This window comes from Chenopodium album, chromosome 24, assembly GCF_948465745.1.
Source record: "Chenopodium album chromosome 24, dcCheAlbu1.1, whole genome shotgun sequence".
In the NCBI taxonomy this organism is placed as follows: Eukaryota; Viridiplantae; Streptophyta; class Magnoliopsida; order Caryophyllales; family Amaranthaceae; genus Chenopodium; species Chenopodium album.
This window is the reverse complement of record NC_137857.1, coordinates 36,273,722-36,290,767: the sequence shown is the minus strand read 5'-3', so window position 1 is coordinate 36,290,767 and position 17,046 is coordinate 36,273,722. Positions and strand designations below refer to the sequence as shown.

At 32.0% G+C, this 17,046-nt stretch overlaps 1 protein-coding gene across 1 annotated transcript; it reads left to right on the top strand.

Annotated features, from left to right (window-relative positions):
- The first annotated feature begins 14,255 nt into the window (after positions 1-14,255).
- On the top strand, positions 14,256-16,369 carry LOC145610259 (transcription factor MYB102-like). Its single transcript, XM_081665570.1, has 3 exons — positions 14,256-14,751; positions 14,977-15,106; positions 15,324-16,369. Exons 1-3 carry the CDS (start codon positions 14,619-14,621, stop codon positions 16,243-16,245), a joined length of 1,185 nt encoding a protein of 394 aa, XP_081521696.1. The 5' UTR covers positions 14,256-14,618; the 3' UTR covers positions 16,246-16,369.
- The last annotated feature ends 677 nt before the right edge of the window (positions 16,370-17,046 follow it).

Here is a 17,046-nt window from a genome sequence, read left to right as displayed (position 1 = left end):
ACAAATCAAGGATGAAATAGTAAAGTAATTTTTAATATGACACTTTAAAGCATAACTTGTTACTTTATTAGCTCTTCAAATAATTTTCCCTTTTGGATGTATGATTTCTAAAGCTACAAACTACTAGTATTTCACTATAAACTTTACCAAATATTAGCAATGTTTGGAGTTGTTATTTATTACTTCGTACTTCATATAAAAGCTAAAATGTTTGGATTTGTAATTAACATTACTCTTATATTTTTGTTAAACTAGACTAAATTCTGCTAAAGAAAACAATAATTTTCCCGAGATACTTGATTTTGCCAAATTTTGGTCAACATAAATTGACCTTATCTTGAATATGTTATGTATTGATATTTGTTAAAAACGTGAAACCCTTTTGTTTATGTCAAGTGACTATTTATCAATATTTTTTTCTTTTTTTTTACGGGGACTATTCATCAAATGATTTTTTATCAATAAATTGAATTTAGAGCCTGTTCACTTCAGCTTAATTTCAGTTTAGTTCAGTTCCAATCAGTCCAGTTCAATTCAGCTCCTAATTTAATTTCCGTCTCTCATAAAAATTCATTTTAGCTTAGTTCAGTTAAGCTCCAATAGTTTAGTTCAGCTGTGTTCAGTAAATGTGAACATACACTTATTATTAAAGGAAAGGAAAAAAAAAACATGAACCAAATCCCATACCTTGATTCAAGTTCAATCTACATGTCGAATTTAGATATCTAAGAGGCAAATATTATTCAAGACACAAACTTTTAAATAAAACGGATGTTCAGTAAATTACTGAACATCCGTGAACATCCGTTATAAAGTGACAATAAAAGGTGCAAAAGTTACACTAAAACGCACAAAAGTTACTCTGACATATATAAGAGTTATTTGTGTTTCATTGATAAATTTGACAAAAGTGATACCAAATTTGACAAAAATGACTAAATTTGACAAAAGTGACACTAAATTTGACAAAAGTGAACTCGATGTACAGTAATTTACTGAAAACCGGGTGTATACAAAAGTGATTGTATTCAAGATTTCAAGGAGATGATCCTAAATAACTCCATAGACTACAAAGGAGGAAAATTTTTGGGCCTGGCCTTTGGACTTGAATTTCAAAAATCAATTACAAAAGAAAATTACATAGTACGGAGTATAAAATAGATTCGTATACTTTTTTCCCGCCATTCATCTTCATCTTTTACAAACCCCCAAAATTCTTAGCAATTCATACGCCCAGAATTTCCCAGCAGCAATTGCACCCTCCGAAAACCCTAATTTCATCGTCAAAACGTCCGAATATGGTAAGATTTTACGCTCGCTATTTAATTTACGATTTCTCCAGTATTAAATTCGCCAATACTATCAATTTCTAGGGTTTTCTGAAGTAGTTTTCATAAATTCGTCATTCATATTCCATAATACAACGCATATTATTCTAATTCATCCTAATTAGTTTATAATTTATTGAAATTCTAGGTCTATTATTCAATTTTGGGGATGATTATGCGATCATGCTGCTATCGATGCTGTCGGTAAGGGTTTCGAATATTTTTAATTTGGAATTTGTGGACATTTTGGTGTTGCAAGTGATTAAAGGTTTTGTTTTACTTAGCATGATTTAAACTTTGTCATTTTCTTCAATTTTGCGTATTTTTATTGTTGAGTGTTATCTGATGTGATTGTTTGCTATGTAAGATTACCAAATTTTTTTGTGCTTTTCTACCTGCTTTTGTTGATCTTAATATTTAAATTTTATATCTAGAGGATGAAGTTCCTTCTAGCTTTGCGACTTGTATTAGGTCTAGCTGTTCGTGGCTACGTGCATGTTTCGAATCAATGTACCAACATTTGTGAATATAACTTGATTCAGTCTCAATATTTATATGGATAGGTTAATTGAAAGAATTTGTTAAAATTTTAATATTGTACTAATAGTTTGAAAGAATCTGGGTAGGATTATGAGTTGTCCGGACATTATTTTCTAGCGTATAGTTAAAGCCACCTTCAAGTGTTATATAATTAGAGTCATTTGGTTTTTTAACAGGTTATTGAAATGGTTTATTTTGAAATACATGATTGATGCTAGGAATTTTAATTGATTTTGTAGGCTACGTCACTAGTCACCGTGATTGCAAGTTTAATTTATTTATTGAATCAGAAAATAAGAGGTTGGTGGGGGTGGAAATCCTATAGGATTAGAAAGGATTAAGGAGTACAAACTTGCAAAAAGATAAATCCAAAGTGAAACTTCTAGTTCAGGTGTATGTCAGTCATTCTATAATTTATATTCTTTTAATCAATTAGAATTGGCATGTTCATATTTGTATATTGTTTTGAATAATTTGCCTTATTTAATGTTTTTTCTCATCAAATTTTTAACTATGAGTAATCAATCTAGTTGCAACGTTGACATCTTATTGCAATTCCCACGTCAACATTACCCTTTGTGCAAATGCGTTGTCACCAAGTTTTGTCTTCACAAGAGTGTTAATTTGATACAGAGTAGTATTTACTGTAAACAGGAATGCATGATATCATTGCTTATTTGCAATTATCTTGAGGAGGCCATGATATACCTTTAGCATACTCGCCTATTTGCATTTATCTTGAGGAGTCCATGATATACCTTTAGTTTCTATATAATCCTGCTTAGATCCACAAAGCATCGAAGTTATTTCCTCAACCCCATCGAGCCATTATACTGTTAAGATGATTCAGATAGATTTCTATAACTATAGCTTTATGGACTACATGATGTATGTTATTTGGAGTTATAATAATTTTTTGTAACAACTTCGTAAACTAATAAGCACGTTGGCTAACTAAAGCTGTCTAAGTCTTACTGAAAAACACTAGGCAATTAGGCATGGCTTTACTGAAGCAGGGGAGGCCAGGATATTTTTCAGTGACAGAATTACTGTGTTAAATGTAGAAAGTACCATCTTCTAAAAATTGTGTCATTGAAATGTGTAACATGTGTTTATCTAGGATAAAAGAGTCTTCGCCTACACCCCCCAAGGTGTGCTGTAAATGCTTTGATTTTAGTTTGAACATTTTGAAGACTATTTTGGATGGTCTGTGATAGGATTCAAGGTTCTTATTGCCAATATCCCAAATGAATGCTGTATGTGTATCACTAATTAGTATTACCCTTTATGCTCTTAAAATACAGGATGAAAGATGAAATAAATTATCAGAATTTGAAAGGTGATAGTGTGCAATATTTTAGATTTTTAGGTGTCACCAACATTCTTTATGTGGAGTACACAAAAAAAAAAAAAAAAAAAAAAAAAAAAATTCTGATTTCATAGCATGTGGTGATTGTAGAAGTTAAAAAAAATATGTATAATGATATAATCAATAAATCATCTCTCCTTGTATTTTTGAGCTTTTCTTGTCCAATCTCCCCCAACTTTTGTTGTCACCTCGGCCTGAGAGTAAATAATGGTATAAGTTAGCTTGAAATTTGTACCTTGTGAACATTGAGAATATATATATGTATACATCTAAGATTGAAGTCTCATTTGCTGATTGTCCTGTGATACAAAGTCGCTCATAAATTGGCCAATAATTAATAAAATTATAAGTTTTCTGCCTAAAACGCTGATGATTGCAAGAGCCAATTGTTTATATGTGAATATATTATGCTACATTAGTATCTTTTTGGAAAGCTTACAAATGAGGCCGCAATGTCTTAATTAGTTATGTAAATATTCCTGCTCTAAGATTGAGATAGTTGAATAAATGTATTATGACAGTGATGAAAAGACTTCAACCGGATTTTTTTTAAAAAAAGGGTATGTATGTCATCTATTTGTACCTGTTCTTTAAGTGAGATCTGTTTTAAGACTCTAATTTAAGCTTTCATATACTGAGATACTCCATGTTCAGCCAATAGTTTTAGTTTACAGAAGTCTTGTTTGTGAATCTGCCATTTGGCTTTTGTGTACACAAAAATAAAATTAGAAGCTTGCAGGTTCAACTGTTTGACATTCAGAGATCGATCTTCCGTCATCATCACTCTGACCAAACCCTCCTATCAATCAAGTCCATGTGTCCGTAATATGGTTACATGGGCGAATGAGTGGCCTTCAAGTATTCAATTTCGGGAAAGTTCTTCTCAACGGTCAGTAGATCCTCTTGTCCCCTTGCAAATTTAATTTATTAGCAAGCTTCTATTAGTTGTTTAATAGTAATCATCAGTTCATTGGACTAGATTTCTGACTACATACTAATAAACAATTTGCATGTATTGCTTTACATAGTATGAGTTTGCACAACGTCCACAAATCCTTTGGATTTCATAACCTAAAATAGCTCTCAAATCATAATTTTAATGCATTTAAATAATTCATCTTAAGCAAACAATTACCAATCCCCAAAAAATATTCAACGTTTGTTGAAGCTGCTGATCCAGCTCATAACAGAACAAAACTTTAACATCATTTTTTATGGTACACCTAATCTTTATACATCAGCCAGTCAATATAATTAACCTATTGAGGTGAAATGTGCATAAGCAATCTCTAGTATTAAGACAAAACTATTGCCGAATCAGGAATAAGTGAGATGTAAGCCTGGCATTATTATTCCCTTTAATCCTGCCGTTATCTTGGGTATAATATTAAACTCTCTGGTGTCTCCCTAATCGCAAGCATAGAAGCATCTCGTTAATTAGTGTAAGCTGATATATTATTGGCACTAATGATTTATAATTATTATTTTCATTCCAAAACTTTAAGGTAACTTTTTACACACGAAAAGAGAAAATGAGAGGTTACTGAGAAGTAATTGTAATTTGCAAAGCTCAAGAAGCCAAGTAATATGAAATTGTGGGGCTGGTTTTGTTATAGCAATAACAGTAATAATCAATCAATCAATCAATCAATCAATCAATCAAAGCCTTAATCCCAAAAGTGGGGTCGGCTAACATGAACCAAGTTTGATTATTCCGTGTAGTCATCAACATAAATCTTTCTCCTCCATCCCTTACGATCCAAAACTTCATCCTCCCGTAAATCCATGCACTTCATATCCTTCCTCACTCCTTCCAACCAAGTCATCTTTGGTCTCCCTCTTCCTCGTTTAATCCCTCCATGGTCCCACTCTTCCACTCTTCGCACCGGTGCACCCTCGGGTCTCCGTCTTACATGTCCAAACCAACGCAGACGATTTTCCCTTAGTTTATCTACAATGCCCGCCACACCTACTTTCTTGCGAATAACCTCATTTCTGATTCTATCTCTTAAAGTGTTTCCACACATCCACCTTAACATGCGCATTTCCGTAACCTCCATCTTTTTAATATGCTCTTTCTTAGAAGCCCAACATTCTGTACCATAGAGCAACACTGGTCGTATGGCAGTCCTGTAGAATTTTCCCTTCAACTTTAAGGGAATGCTGCGGTCGCATAACACTCCCGTGGCCGCTCTCCATTTAAGCCACCCTGACTTAATCCTGTGGGTCACGTCTTGATCAATGTCACCATTCTTCTGGATGATCGACCCTAGGTACTTAAAACATTCACTCATGGTCAAATCCTTTCCATCCAAACTCACCACTTCATTGCGTGTCCCCCTCTGAGTGCCAAAACGACATACCAAATATTCAGTCTTACTCCGACTTAGCTTAAACCCTCTAGATTCCAACCTTTGCCTCCATTGCTCCAACTTGACATTAACCCCATCCTTAGTCTCATCCACCAAAACGATATCATCTGCGAACAGCATACACCATGGAACCTCATCTTGAATTGGTCTAGTTAATTCATCTAGAACCGTTGCAAAAAGAAAAGGGCTTAATGCAGACCCTTGATGCAATCCGATTGTAATAGGGAAATCTTTTGTCAACCCTCCGCATGTCCTCACATTTGTTGACACATCCCGATACATATCCTTAACTAGGTCTACATACCTTCGTGGGATACCTTTCTTCAACATTGCCCACCAAAGTATCTCTCTTGGCACCTTGTCATATGCCTTCTCTAAATCAATAAAGACCATATGAAGATCTTTCTTCTTTACCCTATAAAACTCCATCATTTGTCAAATAACAGTAATAATCATATAATATTAATAAAAATAATAGCCAAATTCACAAATCTCAGTAGATAATTAAAAAATTATTTGACCGTGGCGGTGTCTTATCTTGGGATAGAAAGTTGGATTGAGACACTTTTGCACATGATCTTTGATGCCCATGAACACTGTTCACATGTCTTCACTCAAAACATTATTTACAAAATATAATATTTTTTTTGTAGATAATTACAAAATTAGAGTCTATTGAGGCTGTTTACTGCTTGTGATTTATGGTGCTTATTTTTTAAAAAAATTATCTGATACTGTGTTCTCGACAGCTGTCCAAGCTGATTCATAAGTTAGTTCTAGGTGACAAATCATTGCTTGTCATTTTACTAATCTGCTGTTTGATCACCCAAATTCCTCCCTGTGGACTTTTGGGAAACTGAAGGGAGTTGATTAGTTGAAAGATATTGATTTGTATTTGATTCCCTTTGATAGGACTTGGGAGGTGAATGAAATGGAATTAACAGTGATGTATGCTGTGCTACTGAGACTTTGATCTTGTCCTAATTATCATTTATGGTTATTGAATGAATTTTACCAAAGTTTTTGGTCCTAAATGAGTATTAGATGTGAAATTAAGAGTTTGAGTGACATAATTGCATGGTCTGAAAATGTTCTAAACTTCTAAGATATCAGATGTTTAAATATGTTGAAAGTTGAAACCCTTTCTCCTGTCATAACCCCTTTAAATCCTATGGAGGGTCTACAATTTATTATATCACACAGATGTTCATGATAGTCGATGTGTCGATCACCTGCTTGGCTGCTTCTACAGTCTGATTATATAATCACTTTTGATCTTTTATCTTCTGTTAATTGTTATCTCTACTAGTAGAATTATAATCAGACAAGTTAAGCATCTTTGTGGATTTTTTTATATTTATATGTAAGACTGAACTTCTAATTGCTTTCTTATGCTATAGATTATTACAATATTACAGACTCTTTAAAGTATAAGTACTCCTATTAGCTTTTTTCTTGTCTCTGGTTCCTAAAAATTATTATACTAAATACCTCTTGAAATAATTATGGTATTTATTTTTGAATGTAAATATTACTTGAACAACATAGTTGAATGGATCAAACTCACCCATCCAAGTTATTGTGCCAACTAGCCTCCAATGTTAAATGTATTCAAAGTAAGAGCTTGTTTAGGCACTTGAAGCAAGCTTTGTGTGAGATTGTCTCATACTCCACTCTTTATTTATTTATTTAGTTTTGTAATGCTACTTCATATGTAGGTGTGGTTCTTTGTTGATTCTTTTACCTCTACTATATTTTTATTATGACAAAGAAAATCGTTTGTTTTACACTTTTACCTCACTTATCCCACCACATAAATTTACTTAAATAATCTAATAGGCTGTCAAAAAATGAAAAAATATATATATTCTCAGTACTTTGTACAGTCTTTAATTGTTTTTCTACATTTTACCCAAATTAAAAAAGCATTCACTCTCTCATTTCATTGGTGTCTGTTGTTACAATAGTCAATACAATAGAAAGAATGATAAGAGTAATAACTTGCTGTAAATACATTCAAAATTACAATTTACTAGTATAAAATAAGAGGTCACCTCTAAAACTATAAATAATGATATCACGTTATATGAGACTTTACCTAGGCCTTATTGGCTATACAAACGCTTTTAATTATGTCAGTTCATTATATGTTATTCTAAAGATCATGGTTTGTGTTGGAGGTAAGTACTCTACCTCCCCTGCTATTTGAAAGGCCATATCTTAAACATAAGGCTATGCCAGTATTTTAATGCAAAGTTCTAGGATTTAATAATCTTCCAGAGTATCATACTCAATACAAATTACTGCAACACTTTCCAGCATTGGTCTTATATGAACTATCCTCAGATTTCCAAACTTACATGAAAAGTGGTAGAGTTAAAGTGTCATGTGCACCCTACATAACATAACTTAGGCTGTCACTTGATTGATGCCACGTATACTCATGCAAACTCATTTGTACTGACTAATAAATGAAGGTACAATAATCCATACTAGTTTTGTTGGATGTACATGAAAGATTCTCATGCACACTGTTGCATTATTTTGCTTAAGGAGTAATACTAGTCTTACTAGATATCATTTGCTGTTAACTATAAGTTGCAGTAAGAATATTCTGGGAGAGTTTTAAAGGATGCTTGTAACGTGGAAACATATAATTGGACAAAGTGTTATCTTTGCTCATTAATTAAAGTGTTTAGAGAAGTGAAAAAAAATATATAATTTAAATTAGTTCACATTTTAATTGGCTTGTTTTCCAGCAATCATGTCAACTAAAGTTTCTCTTTTTGTTGTTTATTCCTATAACTTATGCGCTGGAGTGGGTAGATGACTTTTAACATTTTTTTTTTTTTTTCATCAGGTTAAACTGATAATTTAGACCATTTTCCTTATATTAGTGCTAGAAGTTTACTTTTATTATATTGGTATTACTCCTTGTGAGAAGTGATTATTTATTTCTTTGTATTTTTATATTTTCCAAAACATAATTTAATGTCATTTATACAATACAAGTGTCAAAATAATTTTAGACCACGCCAAAAGGAAATGACGAAGTTTTCAAAAAAAAAAAAAAAAAAAAAAGGAAATGGCAATTAATATTTAGGGCTAGAGAGACTTGAGGGAGTACATATGTTAAAATTACTTACATGTGATTTTGAGAAAGTTTTATTTAGTTAAAACAATTGAAATTATTAATATAATTATCTACTCTTCTTTATGGTGACTGTGATTAATTGTATAACCAAGTTGATTAAGTGGTCCTAATCTATTTATTTGTTTGTCATTATGCAGTTAATATTAATTGATTTGTTTGCAAAACCAACTTCCCACTAAAGTAGGAAATTTTGGGGAATGGAGGTGTATTTCAAATCTAATGATCTTTAGACTTTTGCTTTCCTTTTTGGTAATTGAATTTTTTATTTGAATTGTTTATTTGCATCAATTTTCACCAGATCTTTCCCAAAATTGATGTGCCACCTTTACAACAATATTTCTTATTTGCTCTTTAGCTATCTCCATTAAATTACTTGCATTTTTTATATCTAGTTCATATTGACTTTTTTAGTAAAGGCTAAAGGCTTTGAGGGTTAAGTCCTGTACCAGTAGAGACTATTACATGCCTTCTATCATTGGCTGCTTAATGACTAATCGTTGCATTGGCTTTTATCTGATCCTTTTTGGGACAAAATTCTCGGGCAAGAATAATGCAAGATCATCCAAAAGAAATATACTACCTCCGTTTCTTATTACTTGCAACAAATGAATATTTTATATCTCACAAATAATACCCATTTGTTGCGAGTAATAAGAAACGGAGGTAGTATATGGTTCATTGTTACCTAATTTGCTAGTATGAGATTTGCATTCGCTTTCTATTTTATTAAATTGGGCATATAATTAAAATTCGCTAGTACAATTTGTGTTTTATCATTTCATGGTTTACTAATGCTGAATAATTACATGGATATATAAACTTCTTGCTGTAAAAGAGCACCACTGTGGGAGATGTTGGTGACCTCTGAACATTCTTGACCTTCAAAATAGCTAAATAGATAAGTGTATTGGGTTTTAGTGCTGTTACTAGGCATAAACTATCATGAAGTTACGTACAATCTTAAACTGAGTTTTGTGTTAGTATTTGCTATGATGAGGAGGGATAGGCCTAGCACCGTGTTGTGGGTTTGTGGTCTCATCATGTCGAACCATTGTAACCTAATTATCCCTCACCCCCACGAGAAATGAAAAAAAGATGAATTATACTATTGAATTGGTAATCTTTGTCCAAATTACAAAGTAACAAATTAGGTAACGAATTGCAAACCAATGCCAGTCCATCTACGAGTGAATTAACTCAATTAAGTAACATTGTGTTGAAGTAAACTGGAAAATAGTGTCTTGTTCCTGCTAGCTTTTCACCTCTTTCTCTTGTGATTTGGTTATTTTTTCTGTACAAGGTAATATATTTACTTGAGTTTCTTGTGCTATATAGGAAAAGCAACCTTGTCTATAAAGAGAAGATCTACACTTGCGGCTAGGAGATTGCTTTATGTTTCACCCAAGTTTTTTGGATCTCGGAGTTTTTGTCACCATTTCAATCTCAATCATGAGATGATTAAGAACCTTGCTTAAGGTAAGGCGCCAATATTGTTTAATATATAACTTTTACTTAATCTAAAAATCCAATGTATGCCTCCAAGTTATCTATGTTTCAATCAGTCCTAAAACAGAAAATTAGCAAATATGACTAGTTGAACTGTGAGAGCTAATAAAATTATTCTAAATATAAAAGATATAAAGTAAAGACTTTATACCTCATGTATTTAATCCCATGTTTTGTCTAATATAGTATATCTAATATACGAATTATCTAGATATGAATTCACTACTTTTTGACCTAAGGTCACAACTCGGGCTCTAATACTAAAACCTGATGCTCTTGGGGTAAGGTTTCCCATCGTCTTTTCCTCATTTTCAATGGCTTGATAAGACTAAATTGACTCCCAAGATCACAATTCATGGTTCAAGTCTACCTTAAATGGATCTTTAGTCTACATCTAGTTCTAGTAGTTCTACGATACCTTTTAACAATTGGAGTACATTATTAACCATTAAGGTTAGGGTACTAGGTAGAATGTATAGTTGGTGGTTTCTTACCAACCTTACAAATGTGGTTAAAACAGAATAATAACTGTAAAAAAAAAAAAGGGGAGTTATGGAGAGTTACTTCACAACTCACCTCAAAGTCTCAAACCAATTAAGTGCTATTAATTCTTTGCATGATAGACCTCTATTATTGATTGCGCAAATAACTACTGCCAAATAAGTACTCCAAACTTTTAATATTATATGACTATAATAAAGAACCCCAATGAAAAGCACACAACAAATCCATTTTAAGCCAAAGTTATACTAACTAATGACAAATATTATAAGTTTGTTCCATGGTTAGTGATTGGTAGCATACCTTGGCTTGGCCCAACATTGGCTAATCATTTGGGGGGGCTAAGCATTGAGATTTGAGGTCAAGGATAATTTTTTTTAAGGGGTCAATTTTCTATACAGGTACATGAACTTCTAATTCATCATAAATCTTGGGAACCTTTCTTGGAAGGTGAAATTTCAATTCATTGGTCTGTTAACTTTGGATGGATCTCTTCTCTAATACAAATTTGAAGTTTTTTCAAAAAATTGTTTTTATTGTTTTTTGTCACCATTATATCTACTATGAAACCAATCACATAAAGGTAGAATGTGATAGAGTTAAAATGTAAAATTACCTTTGCTGCTTTAAGCTAGTCAACTAGTATTAATTAGGATTATCATAAAACATCATAAATTGAGAACTTGTATAAAAAAAATGTTATTATATTATTTGACTTGTATCAATGTATTTCTTCAATTATTTGATTTTGGAATATATAGATGTATTAATATTTAGTACATAGTTATATTTTGTTTCTTAATAAAAGTACTATTTACTTGATAAATAAGGATAGAAGAGAAAGAATGTTAAAATGGAGATCAATTAAAAGGTATGGGGAAAAGAAAATAAAACATATGGATTAACTCTGTTAGAATATGCTTGAATTAATTAACATTCTTCAAACTACTTATGGTATACATTATTGTTTGTGGGTCTAATAAGGGTCTGTTCTCTTCGGCTTAAGTTTAGTTCAATTCCTAATTTCTTCCTCTTAGAATTTCCTTTGCTGTCAATTTGCAGAATTTAGCAAAATCTCTGGTTATGAGGTATTGTAGTATGCAATGGTAATGGCTTTTTTTTTTTTTTTTTTTTTATTGGCAGTAGTAGAATACTCAATTTTAAGTCAAAAACTTCTTCTAAAAAATGTCTTTTAAGTTAACTATATTAATCATTCCCAAATCTAAATTTGCATTCAAATCGATTTTTTCTTATAGCCTAACTTAGTCAAATGTTAGAATTATTGAATTCAGTTTTCAATGTCCTCTTCCCCCTACCCTTTTGATGTCCTTGTCATTGTCTTTTAATTATGAACATGATACTTCCTCTTCATTTTTTGTACTCTAGATATTTTTCTCTTTTATTTTGGTGTGATCTTTATTAAACTTCTATTTTAGTTATTTTTTACTTTATTTCTTTTATGGTAAAAAAAAAAAAAAAAAAAAAACTAATAAATACTTTGGCTTCTTGCCTCCATACAAGTGTGTACTTAATAGTGATGTTGTAAACCATTTCTTGCACTTCATGGTATGCGAGTACATATTCTCTCTGTTTTTTTTATATGCATCAGTTTGACCGGCACATTTTCCGAGACGTTACTTTGACCATTTATATTTTTAATTGTGCATTAGTAAAAATTGTAACAAAATTATATTCCCTCCATTTTTAAATACTTGCTGTATTTCTATTTTTTACACTATTCATTTATCTTGCTTTGACTAATGTTTGTGATTTATATATAAGAAAAAATATAGTCTTGTAGGTACTTATTGGAATCGTCTCAATGAATTATTAATTTTCAATTATTATAATTTATAGTTATTGATAATTTAAGATATTATTGATCAAATATTAGCATCGGCATACGTGCCCAAGAGAAATGGAGGAAGTATTTAAAAACGGAGGGAGTATTATAAAACTAGACATTATGACAAATCTAATGATATATTATATAATACTAACATTTATTTATTTTAAGAGGTGAAAAAATTAAGTCAATCATGATATGTGAATAGTACCATTGTCAAAGTGATGCATACAAAAAAAACGGAGGGAGTACTTCTTATAAATTTAAGGATGATAGTTGCTTGTATGTACTGTGTAGTGAGATATGTGGGCAATAACAAAAATGAAATGAAGTTCAATTTTAACTTCGAGACTTTAACTAACTAATGTAATTGTCAATTACTCAATGGTAAAATTGGTATTTTTTTTTTTTTTTTGTGGTTGTGGTGAATATTGGTTTTGAAAATATCTCGGGCTAATGGATAAACTATTAAGGGTCTATTCTGATTGACTGAACTGAGCTGAGCTGAACTGAATATTTTATTAGCGAAAGAAATTAAGATAAGAATTAAACTAAACTGAACTGAATATATTAGAGCTAAACTGAACTGAATTGAATTGAAAATAAGCCGATGGAAAATAAACCTTAAGTTGTTGCAAATAAGATAAAGCAAAAATCACGTAAGAATAATAAATAGGGAGGGAAGAGAGTAGGGTCTACAGTTGTAGTGAAGCGATAGGAGGAAGATCTTACCCGTCTTGAAAGCCATGTAATAATGTAACCCAAAAGGTCTTTAGAAAAGCGTCATTTGACGCTGAGCGGGATAGGGGGTACGTGGCTGTTAGAGCGTTAATGACAGCTAATATGAATCCTCAAAGCATGCACACAGTCTCCGCCGGAAAATGATAGTACTCTTTTCTTTGTGTGTGTATGCATATGATCCGTATCAATTTCATACAACTCAACTTATTATTAATTATTATTTTTATGGAAAATCTTATATTGTAGTAATTAATTAAAATATAAATCTCCCCTCAAAAAAAAAAAATTAAAATATAAATCTCATAATCTACTAAGTGAGTTTTTTTTTTTCCTTACAATTTTTGTTGTTTTGGTGATTTACTCCATCCGACCTTTATTACGTTATGCTTTTAACTTTGTCTTTGACATAGTTTTCTAGAAGAGTAAGCTATGTTGTTCGAACTTTTCATTTCATGTCAAGTATCCGTGTTAAAAGTTATCGTCAATTCAACATAACTTTAAACACTTTGTCACTTAATTTTAAATCCTGATTATTGATTTTTTCTAGAATGATGGTTGAGTTAGACTCATACTCTTATTGGACATGATTACTCAAGTCCGAGTAATATAGATAATTAGTGTAGAAAATATACTAAGATGGACAAATGTGCTAATAATATGAGACATACGAGCAAGTAATTACTGAAGAGAGTCAAAATGTGCAAAACTATTATGAGATGATTGAATTATTACGTTTATAGTATCAATAGTTCAATTAAAAAATGGGCACTCATTAGATTTTAGAAGATAAGGTATTCAAGAAAATGTGACTCATTAGTCTTCAATTTATTAATATCCTATTGATCCCATTTTTATGGTACGGATTAGTATTATAATTGTGATTAATTATAGAACTTTGTATGTCATTTGGACAATTATAGTATAATTATGACAAGGAGAGATTATGTGATCTTTGGGGCTTGAATTTCTCCAAAGAGAAGGGACACGTCGCCTATGTTATAAACTGAGGACGGCACCGAATCCTGTTGACTTCCGCTTTATGTCAGCCTCATTTCCTTTATATAATCCCCTTGTACTCCTCATACGGACCCTACAACATTTTTGCTTCATCTTTTACATACATTTTTTTCCCTTCTAAAACCAAAAACTCCCTTTTATATTCTCTCTCTACAAAAAAGTTCTTAATCTTTACTTCTTTAAGACACTTCAAAACTATAATAATCTTAAGGACATACATACTCTTAATTCTTAATCTCTCATCATGGGTAGAGCTCCTTGTTGTGATAAAAATGGTTTGAAGAAAGGTCCTTGGACTCCTGAAGAAGACCAAAAACTTATTGATTACATTCAAAAACATGGTTATGGCAATTGGCGAACTCTTCCTAAGAATGCTGGTAAGTTTCATTTGATCGATTCTTCGTTTTAAGTATGCATCCATTGTAATTGCTCATAATTAACAGACTAATCATCGCTATCCCGGTTCCTCGGGTTGTTAGCTCCCTTCTTGGGATGCAGACATTGTATAGATGATTTTGTAAACTAAAATATGTGTCAACAAGTTTTTAGGTATATGTGTTGTTGCATATGAACTAAAATGGACTTTTGTTCTTATTGTGTAGGACTTCAAAGATGTGGAAAGAGTTGTCGTCTACGGTGGACAAACTATCTCCGACCAGACATCAAGAGAGGAAGATTTTCCTTTGAAGAAGAGGAGACCATAATTCAGCTCCATAGCATTTTGGGTAACAAGTAAGTCTTTTTTTCTTATCTTACTATAAAAACATAGATGAGTGTACTAAAAGATTTTACAAGAAGATGTCCAATATTTCTTCTTTGGACCACTGTAGAGATGTAGATGTAAGGTTCATGCACGGAAAAATCTATACTAAGGTCACAATCATCACAATGAAACTTTTGATTTTCTTAGCTTGCGTCTAATCTTGCTTCTTTCTTTGACTGTCAACAGATGGTCGGCTATTGCAGCTCGCTTACCAGGACGAACTGATAATGAAATCAAGAATTATTGGAACACTCACATCAGGAAGAGGCTGCTTAGGATGGGAATCGACCCCGTGACCCACAGCCCTCGCCTCGACCTCTTAGACCTCTCTTCTTTGTTGAATAACTCATCCTTTTACAACAACACTTCATCGCAATCATCCCAAATGAACATGTCGAGGTTACTTGGAATGCAACCTTTGGTGAACCCTGATCTCTTAAAACTTGCTACCTCACTTCTCTCAAATCAACGCCAAAACCTACAAGATTACCAAGGAAACAATGATTTTACTAGCAATGCCCAAATGCAAAATAACTTTAACCCAATGGTACAAACTACTCAAATTCAAACCCCAATTCAAAATCCTCTACCTAGTTGTACTACTATGACTACTACTGCTGCTACCACTGCTAATACCGCGATTACAACAATAGATGCTACTCGTCCTTGTGTACCATACTTCGACGAAGCTCAATTGATGGAGCCTAATTTTGAACAATATCCTACAAGTATTTCGAACTTTGATGCACAAAACTTTGATCAATGGCAAAGTAATGGTTTGGCTATGTCGGATGGCTTGGTTAATATTCAACCTACAAGTTTCGGCTATTATGGTTCTGATCAAACATTCATGGACCCTTCACTGTCTGATAATTCGACTTTTCAATCAAACATAAGTTCACATTCAAACTTCATGAGCTATGCACCATCAGTTATGTCAACTCCATCTTCAAGTCCTACACATTTGAATTCGGGTTCGAATTCAACGACATATGTCAACAGCAGCGGGACAGAAGACGAACCAGAAAGCTATTCCAGTGACATGATTAAGTTTGAAATCCCTGATTTTCTTGATGTAAATCAGTTTTTGTTAGCTCAAACCAACTGATCATGTAATATATTTTTCTTTTAATTAGGATTTTTTTTTTAAAAAAAAAATAGATTTTCTTTCATTTGCTTTAACAAGTTTATTTTAATTGTGGACATACTGTATAATTTTATACTTTATGTAATTTTCAGCTGATGAATGCATAAAAATTCAGTATATCCATCATATCTCACTTTGTTTTGGCCTTCATTGGAAGGTTCCCATGATTGGATTTATAGCAATTGATATCGATGGTTTCTTCTCCTAATTTACTTTGTGGCTATATTTTTCTACACCTAAAGTACTATTTTCTTGAAATTAGATATTGAATTAACGCATTTGATGTTGAGTAATTAGTCACAATATGTGAGATGTGTCATCAGCCCCAGTAGTCTTTTATGTGCCAATAATCCTTAATTAATTTAAATCCGTATGAAAATTTTGTACTAATAATAAACTATATCTAATAATCATGTAGGATTGTGATGTAGTCGGGATTACTACAATCTATATTTCTCAATTAATAGTGATGTAGTCGGGATTTAATTCGATCTCATGTCTTAGATACTACCAATACTTAAGAAATTACAAACCTAGCTGGCATCATAAAATAAACGGAGTATTTGTATTATTAATACGCAATGATCCATGCGATTAATTAAGTGATTATAATATCAAACAAAGTTAATGGATTCCGTAAATCAATGTCGTCTTATTCCCAGCTGGCAAACCTAATATGGTATTCTTTAACGGCAAACAACCTATAAAAAGCAAGAACATATCTAAGATTCATATTTTAAATAATCATGCACTTCCATAATA